Source organism: Dipodomys spectabilis, unplaced genomic scaffold (genome assembly GCF_019054845.1).
Source record: "Dipodomys spectabilis isolate Male_0828 unplaced genomic scaffold, ASM1905484v1 ptg000260l, whole genome shotgun sequence".
Classification (NCBI taxonomy): Eukaryota; Metazoa; Chordata; class Mammalia; order Rodentia; family Heteromyidae; genus Dipodomys; species Dipodomys spectabilis.
The window spans coordinates 2,376,252-2,391,769 of NW_024870937.1; the positions used below are offsets into that span (position 1 = coordinate 2,376,252).

General features: G+C 39.5%; 1 protein-coding gene across 1 annotated transcript in view; it reads left to right on the forward strand.

The window, feature by feature from the left end:
* Positions 1–15,518, forward strand: part of Yeats2 (YEATS domain containing 2) — a 96,009-nt gene that overhangs the window by 12,758 nt on the left and 67,733 nt on the right. The window contains 5 exon segments of the mRNA XM_042699638.1: positions 3,021–3,118; positions 5,050–5,142; positions 7,326–7,571; positions 9,325–9,440; positions 12,665–12,826. Of these exon segments, the coding sequence (XP_042555572.1) occupies positions 3,021–3,118; positions 5,050–5,142; positions 7,326–7,571; positions 9,325–9,440; positions 12,665–12,826 (715 nt within the window).

Sequence of the window (15,518 nt, forward strand, 5' to 3'; positions counted from 1 at the left end):
GAGGAGGTTGTAAGAGGGAGTTGTTAAGTATTTCGTATAATAGTACATAATGCCAGGCGCTGGTGGCTCATGCCTTAATCCTAGCCACTCAGGAGGCTGAGATCTGAGGATCGAGGTTCAAAGCTAACCTGGGCAGGAAAGGCCATGAGACTCTTATCTCCAATTAACCATAAAAAAACCAGAAGTGGCACTGTAGCTCAAGTGGTAAAGTGCTAGCCTTGAGCTGCGGAGCTGAGGGACAGCACCCAGGCCCAGAGCTCAAGCCCCATAAGTGACCCCCAAAAAAGTACATAATGGTAGTATAAAAGGCAGATCTGGGGGGCTGAGAAGGTGGCTCAGTGGTAGAGTGCTTGCCTTGCATGCATGAGGCCCTGGGTTCGATTCCTTAGCACCATAAGCAAAATGAAAAAAACCTGAAATGGCGCTGTGGCTCAAGTGGTAGAGTGCTAGCCTTGAGCTGAAGAGCTGAGGGACAGCGCCCAGGCCCTGAGTTCAGGCCCCACGACCGGACCCCCCACAACCCCCCCCCCCAAAAAAAAAGGCAGATCTGGTTCTGAAGATTATAGTTCAAAGCCAGCCTGGACAGGAAAGTTGTGAGTCTCTTATCTCCAGTAAACCACTAGAAAACTGGAAGTGGTGCTGTGGCTCAAGCGGTAGAGCACTCCTTTTGAGCTGAAGAGTGCAGGGACAGCACCCAAGCCCAGAGTTCAAGCTCCATGACTGACAAAAAAAAAAAAAAAAAAAAGGCAGATCTGGTAGAAACACATCAGGTAGAGTGTGAAAGTGATAGTAATGAAACAGACTAAGTTTTAGCTATTTTTGCGTGTTCTTGTATTATAGTCTTTTAAGATATTTGGACTATAATGTATAATCATGTGAGGTGATTATGGGTGATGATTGCATGTTATTTTAATGTGCATAGACACAGTTTCATCAGACTTGTTTTGTGACTTACTATATTAAAATAAATTATTAACTAATTTTTAAAGACTAAATTTTAAATTTAATTAAATTTTTACATGTGTGTTAGCCAGTCTTCTATCACTGATGAAATGCCTGAGAAGTCAATGAAAGAAGGAAATATTTATTTATTTTGCCAGTCCTAGGGCTTGAACACAGGGGGCCTGGGTGCTGTATCGTAACTTCTCAGGTTCAAGACTATTGCTCTACTGCTTGAACCACAGTGCTGCTTCTGGATTTTTGTGCGTAGTTTATTGGAGTTAAGTGGCTTACACTTGTAATCCTAGCTATGCAGGAGGCTGAGATCTGAGGATTGCGATTTGAAGCCAGCATGTGCTATAAAGTCTGTGAGACTCATCTCGAGTTAAATCAGAGAAAATACCATAAGTGGCATTGTGGCTTAAGTTGTAGTGTACTAGCCTTTAGCAAAAGAAGCTCCAGAATAGTACCCAGGCCCCAAATTCAAGCCTCAGGACCATCAAAAGAAAAAAATCTTACCAACTTTCTTGCCCAGGCTGGCTTTGAACTGTGATCCTCAGATCTCAGCCTCTTGAGTAGGAGTACAAGTGGGAGCCACCAGCACCTGGATTTATTTAGATTCATAGTTTCAGTCCAGGCCATGTCTCCCTTACTTTGATCCTCAGATTGGTAGAATGTCTGATAGTCTAATAGAGGAGGCTGCTTACTAAATGGCAGCCAGGAACCAAAGCTTGAAGAGTCAGCAGGCCAGCCATAGAGCTAGGGAAAAATGTTCCCTTCATACCCAGTGAGCTACTTCCTTCAAGTAGGCCACTTCTGGAGTTTCCACTACCTCAATTGCTTCATCAGCTGAGGACCAGACTTTTAGCACATGGCATTTAGGGGACATTTAAGATCTATACTAGATTTATTTGGGAAAAAAGTTAGACATATCGTTTTTCTTTTCTTTTTTAATGCTGGTCCTAGTGCTTGAACTCAAGGCCAGGGCACTGTCCTTGAGCTTTTTTGCTCAAAGCTAGTGCTCTACCACTTGAGTCACAGCTCTATTTCTGGTTAGGTTTTTTTTATTTATTTATCTTTTTGGTGTTTATTTGGCAGATGTGTTTCTTGGACTTTCCTACTTGTGCTGACTTTGAATTGTGATCCTTAGATATTCTTGAGTAGCTAGGATTACTGGCATGAGCCATCAGCACCCATCTTAGACATATTACTTCAGAGCATTCTTTTATATAACCACAGTACAGTGATCAAAACTAACTTTTTTTTGCCAGTCCTGAGGCTTGAACTCAGGGTCTGGGCATTGTCCCTGAGCTTCTTAAGCTCAAGGCTAGCACTCTACCCCTTGGTTTTTTTTTTTTGTTTTTGTTTTTTTTTTTTGAGTCCGGTCGTGGGGCCTGAACTCTGGGCCTGGGCGCTGTCCCTCAGCTCTTCAGCTCAAGGCTAGCGCTCTACCACTTGAGCCACAGCGCCACTTCCGGCTTTTTTGCTTATGTGGTGCTGAGGAATGGAACCCAGGGCCTCAGGCATGCAAGGCAAGCGCTCTACCACTGAGCCACCTTCCCAGCCCGCACTCTACCCCTTGTGAAACAGCACCACTTCTGGCTTTTTCTGTTTATGTGGTATTGAGGAATTGAACCCAGGCCTTCATGAATGCTAGGCAAGCACTCTACCACTAATGCATGTTCCCAGCCCCCAAACTAAGACATTTTAACATTGTTATATTATGTGACAAGTTGTCCCAGGCATGTATTTTACAACCAGATTTTTCTCCTTCAGAATTTATTGAGGTCACACTGAGATTTAGTTGTCATATCTCTTCAGTTTCTTTTCAGTTTCCTCAAACTGTTCTTGGTCTTTTTTGTCTTGACCAATTGAATGATACAGGCCAATTATTTCTGTAGAATGTCGTTTGGTTTGGTTTTGTCTGATGTTTCATTGTGAATAGATCCAGCATTTTTACAGGAATGTCACACAGTGATACAATAGTCCTCTCAGTGCTTTGTTCTTGTTTCTGTTGCTTGTTGACCAAATCAAGACAACTACTGAATTGGGCTTGGACTTACTTTATATTTCTTATGTAGCTCGAGATGCTGCTGTCCAGAAGATTGAGACTATTATCAAGGAACAATTTGCTCTTGAAATGAAAAATAAAGAACATGAAATTGAAGTCATTGACCAGGTATAAATGATAATACATTGAAAAAAGACACTTAAATCTGTGGGGGGAAAAGTATATGATGATTGTTGTATGTTATTTTTGTGTGTGTGTATGTGTATATGCTGGTCCTGCAGCTTAAACTTGGGGCATGGTTGCCGTGTGTGTGTCTGTGTCTGTGTCTGTGTGTCTGTGTGTCTGTCTGTGTGTCTGTCTGTCTGTCTGTCTGTCTGTCTGTCTGTCTGTCATGGGGCCTGAACTCTGGGCCTGGGCATTGTCCCTCAGCTCTTGAGCTCAAGGCTAGCGCTCTACCATTGGGGCATGGTTGCGTGTGTGTGTGTGTGTGTGTGTGTGTGTGTGTGTGAGATGGAGCCTGAACTCTGGGCCTGGGCGTGTGTGTGTGTGTGAGTGTGTGATGGAGCCTGAACTCTGGGCCTGGGCATTGTCCCTCAGCTCTTGAGCTCAAGGCTAGCGCTCTACCACGTGTGTGTGTGTGTGTGTGTGTGTGTGTGTGTGTGTGTGTGTGTGTGTGTGTGTGTGTGTGTGTGTGTGTGTGTGTGTGTGTGTGTGTGTGTGTGTGTGTGTGTGTGTGTGATGGAGCCTGAAGCCTGGGCGTGTGTGTGAGTGTGTGATGGAGCCTGAACTCTGGGCCTGGGCATTGTCCCTCAGCTCTTGAGCTCAAGGCTAGCGCTCTACCACTTGAGCCATAGCATCACTTCCGGCTTTTTCTGTGTATGTGGTACTGAGGAATTGAACCCAGGGCCTCATGCATGCAAGGCAAGCACTCTACCACTGAGCTACCTTCCCAGCCCATGTGTGAATTTTTTGCTCAAGGCTAGCACTGTACCACTTGAGCCAGAGCTCTGCTTCTGGCTTTTTTTTTGTCAGTCCTGAGGCTTAAACTCAGTCAGGGCATAGGCATTGTCTCTGCGTTTCCTTTGCTTAAGGCTAGCACTCTACCATTTGAGCTACAGCACAACTTCCAGCCTTTTCTGTTTATGTGGTACTTAGGAATTGAACCCAGGGCTTCATGCATGCTAAGCAAGCACTCTACCACTAAGCCACATTCCTAGCTCATGCTTCTGGCTTTTTAATGGTTTGTTAGAAATAAGAGTCTCAGGGTCTTTCCTGCCTAGGCTGGCTTTGAACCTCGATTCTCAGATCTCAACCTCCTGAATAGAATTACAGATGTGAGCCACCAGCATCCAGCAATCCTAATCTCAAGAGCCTCATAAGTAGCTATGATTACCAGCCTTTTGTATTTATTTATTTATTTTTTCGGTCCGGTCGTGGGGCCTGAACTCTGGGCCTGGGCACTGTCCCTCAGCTCTTCAGCTCAAGGCGAGTGTTCTACCACTTGAGCCACAGTGCTGCTTCCGGCCTTTTTTTTCCTGCTTATGTGTTGCTGAGGAATCGAACCCAGGGCCTCATGTATGCAAGGCAAGCACTCTACCTCTGAGCCACTTTCCCAGCCCCAGCCTTTTGTTTTTAAAATGACAGTATCTCACAGTGTAGTTGACCATGCTGGTCACAAAGTCCTGATTCTTCTGCCTTAGCCTTTAGAATAATGGGATTTGCAGGCCTAAATCATCAATCCAGCAAAAAATGATAGTTTGAAAAAAAAAATCCTCAGGCCCTAGTGGCTCAAGCCTGTAATTCTAGCTTCTCAGGAGGCCGAGATCTAAGGATAATGGTTCAGAGCTTGCCTAGATAGGAAAGTCTGTGAGAAGGAGTTTCACAGACTTATCTCACTGGAAGTATGAATCTCTAATTAACCACCAAAAGCCAGGAATGGAGCTGGATCAAGTGGCAGCCTTAAATCTTTGCCAATCTCTTGGTAAGAAATGCTTTGTTTTTCTTTGATTATTTGTGCTCTTATTCATGTCTTGTTTTGTGAGTTGTATGTTACTTGGATTTGCTGTTTTCTAAAGTAACATGTAAACACTTGTTTTTAGCGATTGATTGAAGCAAGAAGGATGATGGATAAACTTCGTGCCTGTATTGTAGCAAACTACTATGCTTCTGCAGGTCTTCTAAAAGTTTCTGAGGTAATAATTTCTTAGTCACTTGCCAACCACATTTGTTGGTTAAGCAAGGGTAAGTTATGTCAGCATGTAATGCCTGGCTTTCATTTTGGTGCCTGTGATTAAACTTGGGGTCTCCTACACACATTTTATCATTCAGCAACTTTCACAGTCCCTACTCCTGTTTCTGAAAAATCACATTTACAGATTCTGGGTAGATATGAATTTTTGGTGTGATTGGGGTAAACTATTCAATATAAGCCAGATTCTTTGCTTTTTCTTTTTCTTTTCTTGGTCAGTCATGGGCCTGAACTCTTAAGTCTGGGTACTGTCCCTCAGCTCAAGGCTAGTGTTCTACCTACTTCACAGAACTGCTTCTGGGTTTTTTTGCTTATGTGGTGCTGAGGAATCAAACCCAGGGCCTCATGCATGAAAGGCAAGCCCCTAAGCCAGATTCTTTTTTTTTAAAATTTTTATTATGAAAATACCGTACAGAGGGGTTACAATTACATGGGCTAGGTAATGTGTACATTTCTTATCAAACATTGTTGCCTCCTCCTTTGTTTCCCCTCCCATCCCTTCCCATCTCCCCTCCCCCTCCCCACCTCCCCAGCCAGATTCTTATCTCTTACATAGCTCCATATTAGGTTCAACATAATGGAAATCATGAGGTAACATCTTCATGATGAAGCAGTATTTGAAGCAGCTATTTCTGTTTAAAAAACTTATTCATTTAGTCTTTTGTTTTGCCAATAGCAGTTCTGATCTGTGATATTTAATGGTCTAGAAGTACATAGATTTTTATCTTGTTGTGCTGATTAGGATTTATCAAGGTTATTGAAGCATGCTTTTGTCTATTATCTGACATTAATTATTTTTACTTATAAAAATTACTTATTTAAGTTAATTTCATTTACTTAAAATAATTAGTCTAAGAATCCCTTATTAGAAATTACCACATTTATAGTTCTGAGAAACTTTTATTATTGACCTTTATCTGCTTTGAGGCTTTGATTCTGAAAGAGTAGTGATTCCTTTTCACCAAAACAAATATTTTTAGAAACAGTGTTTTAAAAGTAAAAATACAGTTCTAAAAAGGGCATCCTAGGAACGTAACTACATTGCATGACATAATGAGATGCAGTATATTTTTTGTTTATTTTTTGAAGCGAGTAAAGAGTAACTTACTAGAAAAGTAAACTTGTACCTTGAGGAGTGAGATAGACAGTTGGGTAAGGAGTAAGGATGCTGTGAAGAAGCTATTAGATTTTAGAGTTTATTGTCCTGTAGGATGGGATACTGCTTGGAACAAACTCAGGGCCTTTACCAAAATGGTTTGTCCACCGAGAGGCTTCCTGTGGTGTTTTATTTGTTTGGTTTTGTTTCGTTTTCATACATGGTTGCATTATATTTTGAAATTACTCTCCTTTAATTTTTCTTTAGTCTTTTCCCTTTCTCATCACACTGGGCGCTGTCCCTCAGCTCTTCAGGTCCAGGCTAGCGCTCTACCACTGAGCCACATCGCCACTTCTAGTTTTCTGGTGGTTTCCTGGAGATAAGAGTCTTACAGACTATTCTGTCCCAGTTGGCTTTGAACTGTGATCCTCAGATATCAGCCTCCTGAGTAGCCACCAACGCCCGGCTACACTATGTTTTTTATACAAGTAACTAAGATACAAAAAAGTGTCTTGTGATCTGTACTAGTGTGAGGGAGAACTTTATACATGTAAGTATTAATGATTTTTAAAGCATTTTATGTTACATGTTGCTGCTATAGGGGTACCATTCTGTGTACTATTTTTTATTTTTAACAGTTCTTACAAGGATACTTTATATAGAGATGCTAATGTATTTAAGTAAAATGACGTGATATTTAATGTTTTAAAGTCAAATCTTCCTGAAAGCCTTATATCTTACAGCTTTTCGTGTTTTGTTTTGTTTTTTAATGTGGTCTCACTAGGTATTCCAGGCTGGCCTCAAACTCATGATCCTCCTTTGTGCATTGTATATGCTAGCTTATCTTTGGCTTTTACTTAATTGTTATTAGTTTTTTTTTCTCCCAGTGGATTTTAGTTTTCATTTTTACAGATATAGGAAACTTTTAGGGATTTTAAACAAGATCTTAAAGATGCAGATTTTTAGATACCAATTTTTCGCCTACTTCTGGTGACTATTAGAAGTTTGCTTACTTTCATTTTTTTCTCTAGGGATCAAAGACATGTGACACAATGGTTTTTAATCATCCTGCTATTAAGAAATTTTTGGAATCACCATCGAGGTCATCCTCTCCTACCAATCAGAGATCAGAAACACCATCAGCTAATCATTCAGAAAGTGATTCTTTATCTCAACACAATGACTTCTTATCTGACAAAGATAATAACAGCAATGTGGATTTGGAGGAAAGACTCTCAAACAACACGGAGCAGAGACCAAGCCGAAATACTGGAAGGGTATAGAGTTGGATGGAGGGGAGGGAGTCAAAGAAGAGAGCTAGCATTTATTAAGTATGCATGAGTTTTTCATTGAATTTTCAAAGGAGTACTAGGAAATAGCCTGTTTTCCTTTAGAGTGAGAAACTCGGTCTTAATAAAGTTAATTATATTTTCCTAAAAGGGTTAGAACTGAGAAGCCCATATTTTTCTAATTTTAGGGCTCAGGGCTCCAATGTATAAGCACAACTCCTTGATGTCTTTATGTAGATATCCCAAAAACTTTTAGGTGTTGGCATTTCAATGACTGCTAGAATTCTTTTCACTCTGTCAAGTTTATTCTCTGAAGTGACTCTTAAATACTTTACTCTGTGAGGCTATTTTAAGGATACAGTAGTAGCCAGAGAAAATTGGACAAATAATAAATAGAATTGAAAGACATATTAGTATATGATCCTGTTAGCTTATTGTTTGAGTTTCTAGTTCAGACATGGTATTTGGCTATAGAGTGTTTATTAGAGTCAACCATTGGTTTTCCCACATGTTTGTAGTATAGGAAATTTCTGAGTTGCTTTCCGTATATGCATACATCAAGTGCTCAGTTTTTTAAAATAAAATAAACTTATTTTTCTAATTACAAATTCATGTCATCATTAGTAAAAATTAAAAAATAAGAGCAAAAACAAACCCCCTAAAGTCACTCATAATGGTGCCATACAAAAAACAGAACTTTAGTGTTGAGTTACTTGTATGTATTCTGAGCAAATATTATTAATGTTTTAAGAATAGTTTAGGTCAAACTAGTCATAGGATTTAGAAATTCAATGTCTTTTATATACTGGGTGATAATTGTGTGTGTATTTAATAGAATCAACATTTAGTATGTCCCAGGCACTTTCTTAAGAACTACAAATAATCATAAAGTAGGTGCTATTAACAAAAATCTTTTGAGGAAATTGTAGCAGAGAGTAACTACCCAAGACTCTGTATTAGTACATAGAAGGAGCAGGATTAGAACCTTGACAGTCTGTTACTATAATCTTTAAAAAAAAATAACCATTTTTTACTTTTTCTTGCAAAATTTAAGTATTGCAGAAGTTTGAAAATTTTTTATTTTTTTGTTGGTTGTGGATCTTGAACTCTGGGCCTGGGTGCTGTCCCTTAGCTCTTTGGCTTAAGACCAGTGCTCTACTACTTGAGCCACAGCACCACTTCCGGCCTTTTCTGTTTATGTGGTGCTGAGGAATCGAACCCAGGGCCTCATACATGCAAGGCAAGCACTCTACCACTGAGCCACCTTCCCAGCTTTTTTATTGAACCCTTCATTCGCATTCCCACTTTCCAGAGATAACCATTGTATTTGTTTTTCTCTTGTATCCTTTTATACCTTATTTGCATATGTAAAGCAGATATGTGAATAAGCAGACCATTAAGAATACATGGAACTACAGCATACACTTTCATTTATTTTTATTTTATTTTATTGTAAAGATGCTGTACAGAGGGGTTACAGTTACATGAGTAAGGAGCATTGTTACTCCCTCCCTCATTGTTCTCCCACTATCCCTTCTCTTCCCCATTCCCTCAAGCACACAGACTTAAATAAATTACTTGAATATTTACAGTAAATGTTTTTCATGTTTTAAGAAGTACTATAAAGTTTATGTAATAAAATTGAACTTTCTTTCATAACTTTTATAATAGTGTAGTTTCTGTCTGCATTGTATAAAATAGAAGTGAATAGTAATTGTGGGGTTTTTGTTTGTTTTTTTAGGATACTTCCAATGTTACTGGCTCCCATAAAACAGAACAACGGAATACTGATCTCACAGGAGATGAGACCTCACGCCTTTTTGTAAAGAAAACAATAGTTGTTGGTAATGTGTCCAAGTGAGTACAGTTGGATTGACCCATTTTCAGTCTCATTTATAGTAATACTTTGACATTACTATTCCTTTACTGTGGTATTGCAGTAGGACAGTCTCAGGAATTCTTTTTCTAAGCTTCCAGTTGTTTCAAAAGTAAATGATGAAGCCAGGGGCTAGTGTGGCTCATACCTATAATTCTAGCTACTCAGGAGTCTTGAGATTTGAGGATCAAGGTTCAAAGCCAGCCCAGGAAGGAAAGTCTGAGACTCATCTCTTAATTAAGCACCCAAGTAGTCAGAAGAAGCTATAGAATGCTAGCCTTGAGCAGAAAACTCAGGGACAGCACCTAGGCTCTGAGTTCAAGTCCCAGGACCAGTACATATATATACATACACATAAAAGTAAATGATGGCCCAAAGATTTACTTAGTGTAATCACAGTAAACAGAATTCGAATTAGAATTTAGAGGCTTTCCTCCTTATTGTACCTTCTATTTTATGCTATATTCACAAATATCCATAGGTAGAAAGAATTGAGGTGTTCACTCTAAAATGTTGCTGGAACCAGACCTCGAATTTACAACATTTTGTACCTTCTTCCCACCATGACAATCTGGCTTTATCACAGAATTAAAATTATTAAAATTAAAAAAAAACATTGCTGGAAAGGCACTATAATAATAATCTCTTGGCTTTTTATTTTTATTTTTTGTTCTTTGTTTTTTGTTGGTCATGGGGCTTGAACTCAGGGCCTGGGCACTGTCCCTAAGCTCTTTTGCTCAAGGCTAGTGTTCTACCACTTTGAGCCACAGTGCCATTTCTGGTTCTTTTGGTGGTTACTTGTAGGGAAGATAAGAGTCTCACAAAGACTTTCAGCACAGACTGGCTTTGAACCACGATCCTCAGATCTTAGCCTCCTGAATAGCTAGGATTATAGGTATGAGCCAATAGTTCCCAGCTCTCATTTGGTTTTTGAAAGCTCTCTCAGAGTGATAAATTCTCAATGTACTGCTTCTCTAGCTTTCAAATCTACAGTTTTTTTTTCTTCCATGTGTACAATCAATCTCAGTATCAGCCATTTATTTGTGGTTGGCACTATCAAAGCTGAAATAAAATTCTTTAGGGGAACTTTTATTTTCTGATGAAAATGGAAGAATTTAAGTGTGAAGCTTGTTTGATTTTTTTTTTTTTTTTTAAAGGAAAAAAAAACCCTCTTGGGCTAGGAATGTGGCTTAGTGGTAGAGTACTTGTCTAGCACGCATGAAGCTCTGGGTTTGATTCCTCAGTACCACATACACAGAAAAAGCAGGAAGTGGCTCTGTGGCTCTAGTGGTAGAGAGGTAGCATTCTAGTGGTAGAGTGCTAGCATTGAGCAGAAGCAGCTCAGGGACAGCGCCCAGGTCCTGTGTTCAAGCCCCAGGACTGGCACAAACAAAAACCCTCTTTATTTCTATTTCCTGGATCTTTGATGTTTTATTTTTCTTCAAAACCTAATTTTAGGTCCATTTTAGTGATTCTATAAGGCAAATCAAAGAGGTTTGAATCTTACAAGTTATTGGGACAGGAGAACAAAATAGATAAGATCTCATTTGTAGCTCTCCATGTACCTGAATACTTGGGTATATGTACTATTTATCCTAAAAATTATAGTAGCAGCTGTTTTCCAGATTCTTGGTTGTTTCAAAAGTAAACTGAGGTCTAGCTTCCTTACTTTAGATCCTTCCTTAATGTGTTTGCCAATCTTTTGATTAGAAGAAAAAGTACTTAGAACTGAATGTTGGTGGTTCTTGCCTATGATCCCATATACTCAGGCTAAAATCTGAGGATCATGGTTCCTTGCCAGCCTAAGCAGGAAGTCCAGGAAAGAGATTCATCTCAGATTAACCAGCAAAAAGCCAAAAGTGGCTCAAGTGGTAGAGATGTAGCCTTGAGTAAAAGGCTAAGGCCCTGAGTTCAAGCCCCAATATTAGCATTTAAAAAAAAAAGGTAATAGGGTGAATTTAATCAAAATATATTGATAAAAGTAAATTATTTCTTTATATACATATTTATAAAATAAGATTATTTATTTATTGTGACATTCTTGGGGGTTGAACTCAGCCTAAGCACTGTCCCTGAGCTTTCTTTATTCAGGACCAGAGTTCTACCATTTGAGCCACTTCTGGCTTTTAATTAGAAATAAAAGTCTCATGGGCTTTCCTGCCCAGGCTTGAGTCAAACCATGATCCTCAGACCTCAGTCTTCCAAGTAGCTAGGATTGCAGGTACGGGCTACCAGCACCTACCCTGAAAAATAAAGTAATTTCAAAGGTATATTATTAGAACCGGAGGTGTGGCTCAAGTGGTTGCAGTCCTTCAGCTGTGAGTGAAAAAGCTTTAGCAAACACGAGGCTTGGAGTTCAAGCTCCAATATTAGCACAAAAAATATAAAGTAAACTTTTACTTTAGCAGCAAAAATATACTTGGTAAGTCAAGCAGAATACATGTTAGCCCTTCATGAAGACATCCAAAACTCAGTTGGAGACATAAGAAAGGACTGAAAAATTATAGCAGTATGCCAGGTATATGCATGAGGAGATTGGATATTGTTAATGTGTCCTTTTCCTCAAATTGGTCTGTGGATATTCTCAGGAAAATCAAATTCATAGACTAGTTCTTTTATAGGAAAGAGCAAAGTGCCACAACTGGACAAGAATGCCACTGAAGAACTAACTGCCTTACTAAGAACAGTCATAGGCATAGTTGAACAAAAAAAGGCCAGGTCCGTGTTTCCCTCCGGAACCTCAGTAAGAAGCCTCAGACATTGAAGTAAGCCCAGAGCTCTTAAAGAATTTAACATGCTGGTTTTCTTGTGGTGAGGAGTAGAAATGGCTTGGGCTTTTGTGGCATGGAAGAACCAAGTGCAGTCTTGGTAGCAGTAGTTTGGTGCCAGAGGTCCAAGTTCTGGCTCCCTAAAGCCTGAAAGAGCTCCTAAAAGCCCAAACTAGAGGCTCTTTAACCCAGGAATAAAAATATAAAAACAAATTTTTGTTTTTAAAATTTCAGACCAGTAGCCAAAAATTAAAACAGACCTTAAGGTAATGCTCCTTAGAACAACAACAACAAAAAGTTTCAGGAATTAAAAATACAATGATTAGCTACAAAGACTCATTTTTCTCATTGTGTGATATCCAATCTTCTTTTAAGTAGGACTTGTTTTGTTACAGTTTTGAAGGAAAAAAATTCACGGTTGTTCTTTTTTACCTCAGGTATATACCTCCAGATAAGAGAGAAGAAAACGACCAGTCAACCCATAAATGGATGGTTTATGTCCGAGGGTCCCGTAGAGAACCCAGCATTAACCATTTTGTCAAGAAAGTTTGGTTCTTCCTTCATCCTAGCTATAAGCCAAATGACCTTGTGGAAGTTAGGTAAGCACATGAGCTTTTTAGCCTAACAAGTACAAGGAGAACGATTTAATTTCACAACATTCCTTGGAAAGTTGTGTATAATTAGTAATTTACTCAGGATTAGATCTTAGTTTTGGCTGTGTAGATTAATGTCTCCTGGAGCAGACACTGTCACCTTCATATTTCTCCTGTCTTAATAGTATGAGCTGGTTTCTTCCTTCTGGCTGTTTGTTTATTCACCTCTGTTTCTGGCTTTTTGCTGGTTTATTGGAGATCCAAGAGTTGGGATTTGTCTATATCACCAGGCTTCAAATCTTGATACTCAGATCTCAGCCTTGTAAGTAGCTAGGATTATAGGCCTGAGCCACCAGCACCCAGCTTCCTTTGTTTTTGTAATACAATATCACTTGATAGGGCTTCAAGAAAGTGTTGGTACCTATTTTATTTCCATTAATAGTGTTTTAAGTGATAAAGGAGCAGTTTCATTTTCAGGCTTACAGACATTATTATTGAAAAGACTGTCTTGGTGTAAATACTTGATACGTGAATGCTTTCAGAAATGCTCTAAATAACCAGTTATTATCTCCTACTCCTCAGAAAATCCATGATGACTTAGATGGGTCTTCTTGGCACATAATGCCATCTTTCCTTCTATTGTATCTTTGTATATACATATAACATGTTCTCGTACACACATAAACATAAATCATGACTGTGAAGACCTGCTTTTTACACTTCAAGACAGAACTCAAAAGTTACTACCTCAATGAATCCTTCTTTGCCTACTTTAACAGGTTCAGTTACAGCAAAAAATTGTTTATTAGGGCTGTTGACAATATTATATTTTCCCTTCCCAAATTAGAAAAATGTATATACAGGGCTGGGAAGGTGGCTTAGTGGTAGAGTGCTTGCCTTGTATGCGTGAGGCCCTGGGTTCGATTCCTCAGCACCACATAAGCTAAAAGAAAAAAAGCTGGAAGCGGCGCTGTGGCTAAAGTGGTAGAGCGCTAGCCTTGAACTGAAGAGCTGAGGGACAGCGCCCAGGCCCAGAGTTGAGGCCCCACGACCAGACCCAAAAAAGAGAAAAAATGTATATACAAGATGCAAGACACTGGAATCAACTACAGTGACAACAGGGGTTATACCATGTGGGAAGAACATACGGGGAAGAACATACAAAGAAACAAACAAACAAAAAATCACATAGTATAAGTACGTTAAAAAGAACACCAAGAAAGATAAAATCTCTTGTGTCCCTATCTTGGGGTTCATTTCACTTAACATCATCTTATATGGTCATATGTACATAGCTTTTGACCTTTTCTGTTTGTCCTAGACATATACTAGTTATTGCAGATAAGAGAAACCATGGGACCTATGTTTCTTAGAGTCAGGCTTACTTCACTTAATATAATTTTTTCCAACTCTTTCCATTTCCTAACAAATGGGGTGGTGTCGTTCTTTTTTTGGGGGGTCTGGTTGTGGGGCCTGAACTCTGGGCCTGGGCACTGTCCCTCAGCTCTTCAGCTCAAGGCTAGCGCTCTACCACTTGAGCCACAGCGCCACTTCTGGCTTTTTTCTTTTTGTTTATGTGGTGCTGAGGAATCGAACCCAGGGCCTCATGCATGCAAGGCAAGGGCTCTACCACTGAGCCAACTTCCCAGCCCCCATTTAAACATTTTTGAAATAGCTGTTCAGAGTTGTTGTACTTGTTCATCTGGTCCATGTCACTCTGATAGTAGGGTATAAAAGAGCCACTGGGACATGATTAACCAGTTAATTTTCACAGTCTTATTGAATCATACTATCACCATATTACCTACCACATGTCTTTTCCTAAGGAAGTCATACTTTATTAACAAGAAATTTATGGTTTATTACTTTCAAATATACATATATACATTTTTTTAAAAAGAAATTCTTAGCCAAGTGCCAGGGATTTATGCCTGGTGGGAGCTTTGGCAGCTCCCTTGAAATTTAGGATTATTCTTTTGTATCAAATCACAAATATAAACTGGATACCTATGGCTAAGGCCTATGTTCCTAATTTCTTGGAAGCTAGTGATTGCATAGACTGTAGTTTGAGGCCAGCCTGGACATAAACTTGAGACCACATCTCAATCAGTAGCTGGACTCTGGGTGGCATACATCTGTCATCCTAGCTACAAGGGGAAGTATAAGTTGGCATACATGAGAGACCCTAAAGTAGTCAAAAACGGCTGGGAATGTGGTTAAGAGTAGAATGTCCACCTAACAAGCACAAGTTCAACCCTCAGAAGCACCAAAAACCAAAATGCACAAATGTGTCTATAATGTACTTTGAATCTAATCGCACATTTTCTGACGAAAAACATAGTTAGATTGCATTCCTATAGAATTTTGCGTAGTTGTCATGACCACTCAGCCAACTTTCTAAAAGCTGAGATTGTAAACTTTGCTTTTAAGCACAAGGCGATCCATGAATGTGTGCTCAATTCAGGATTTGGAGTACAATTGCAAAGGTGAAGAATATATGTTCCCTGCCCTTGGGAAGTTCAATGGAGTATGTAGGACTAGAATGGCTCTGCCCCTGGAGAATATCCTAGTGAGGCTTTTCAAAACATCTGTCTCTTTCATTTAGTTTGAATATAGGAACTCTCTAGAGCAGCACTGTCCAGTAGAAGTATATTATGAGCCGAAGGTGTAATTTACATTTTAAAACCATCCAACTGTT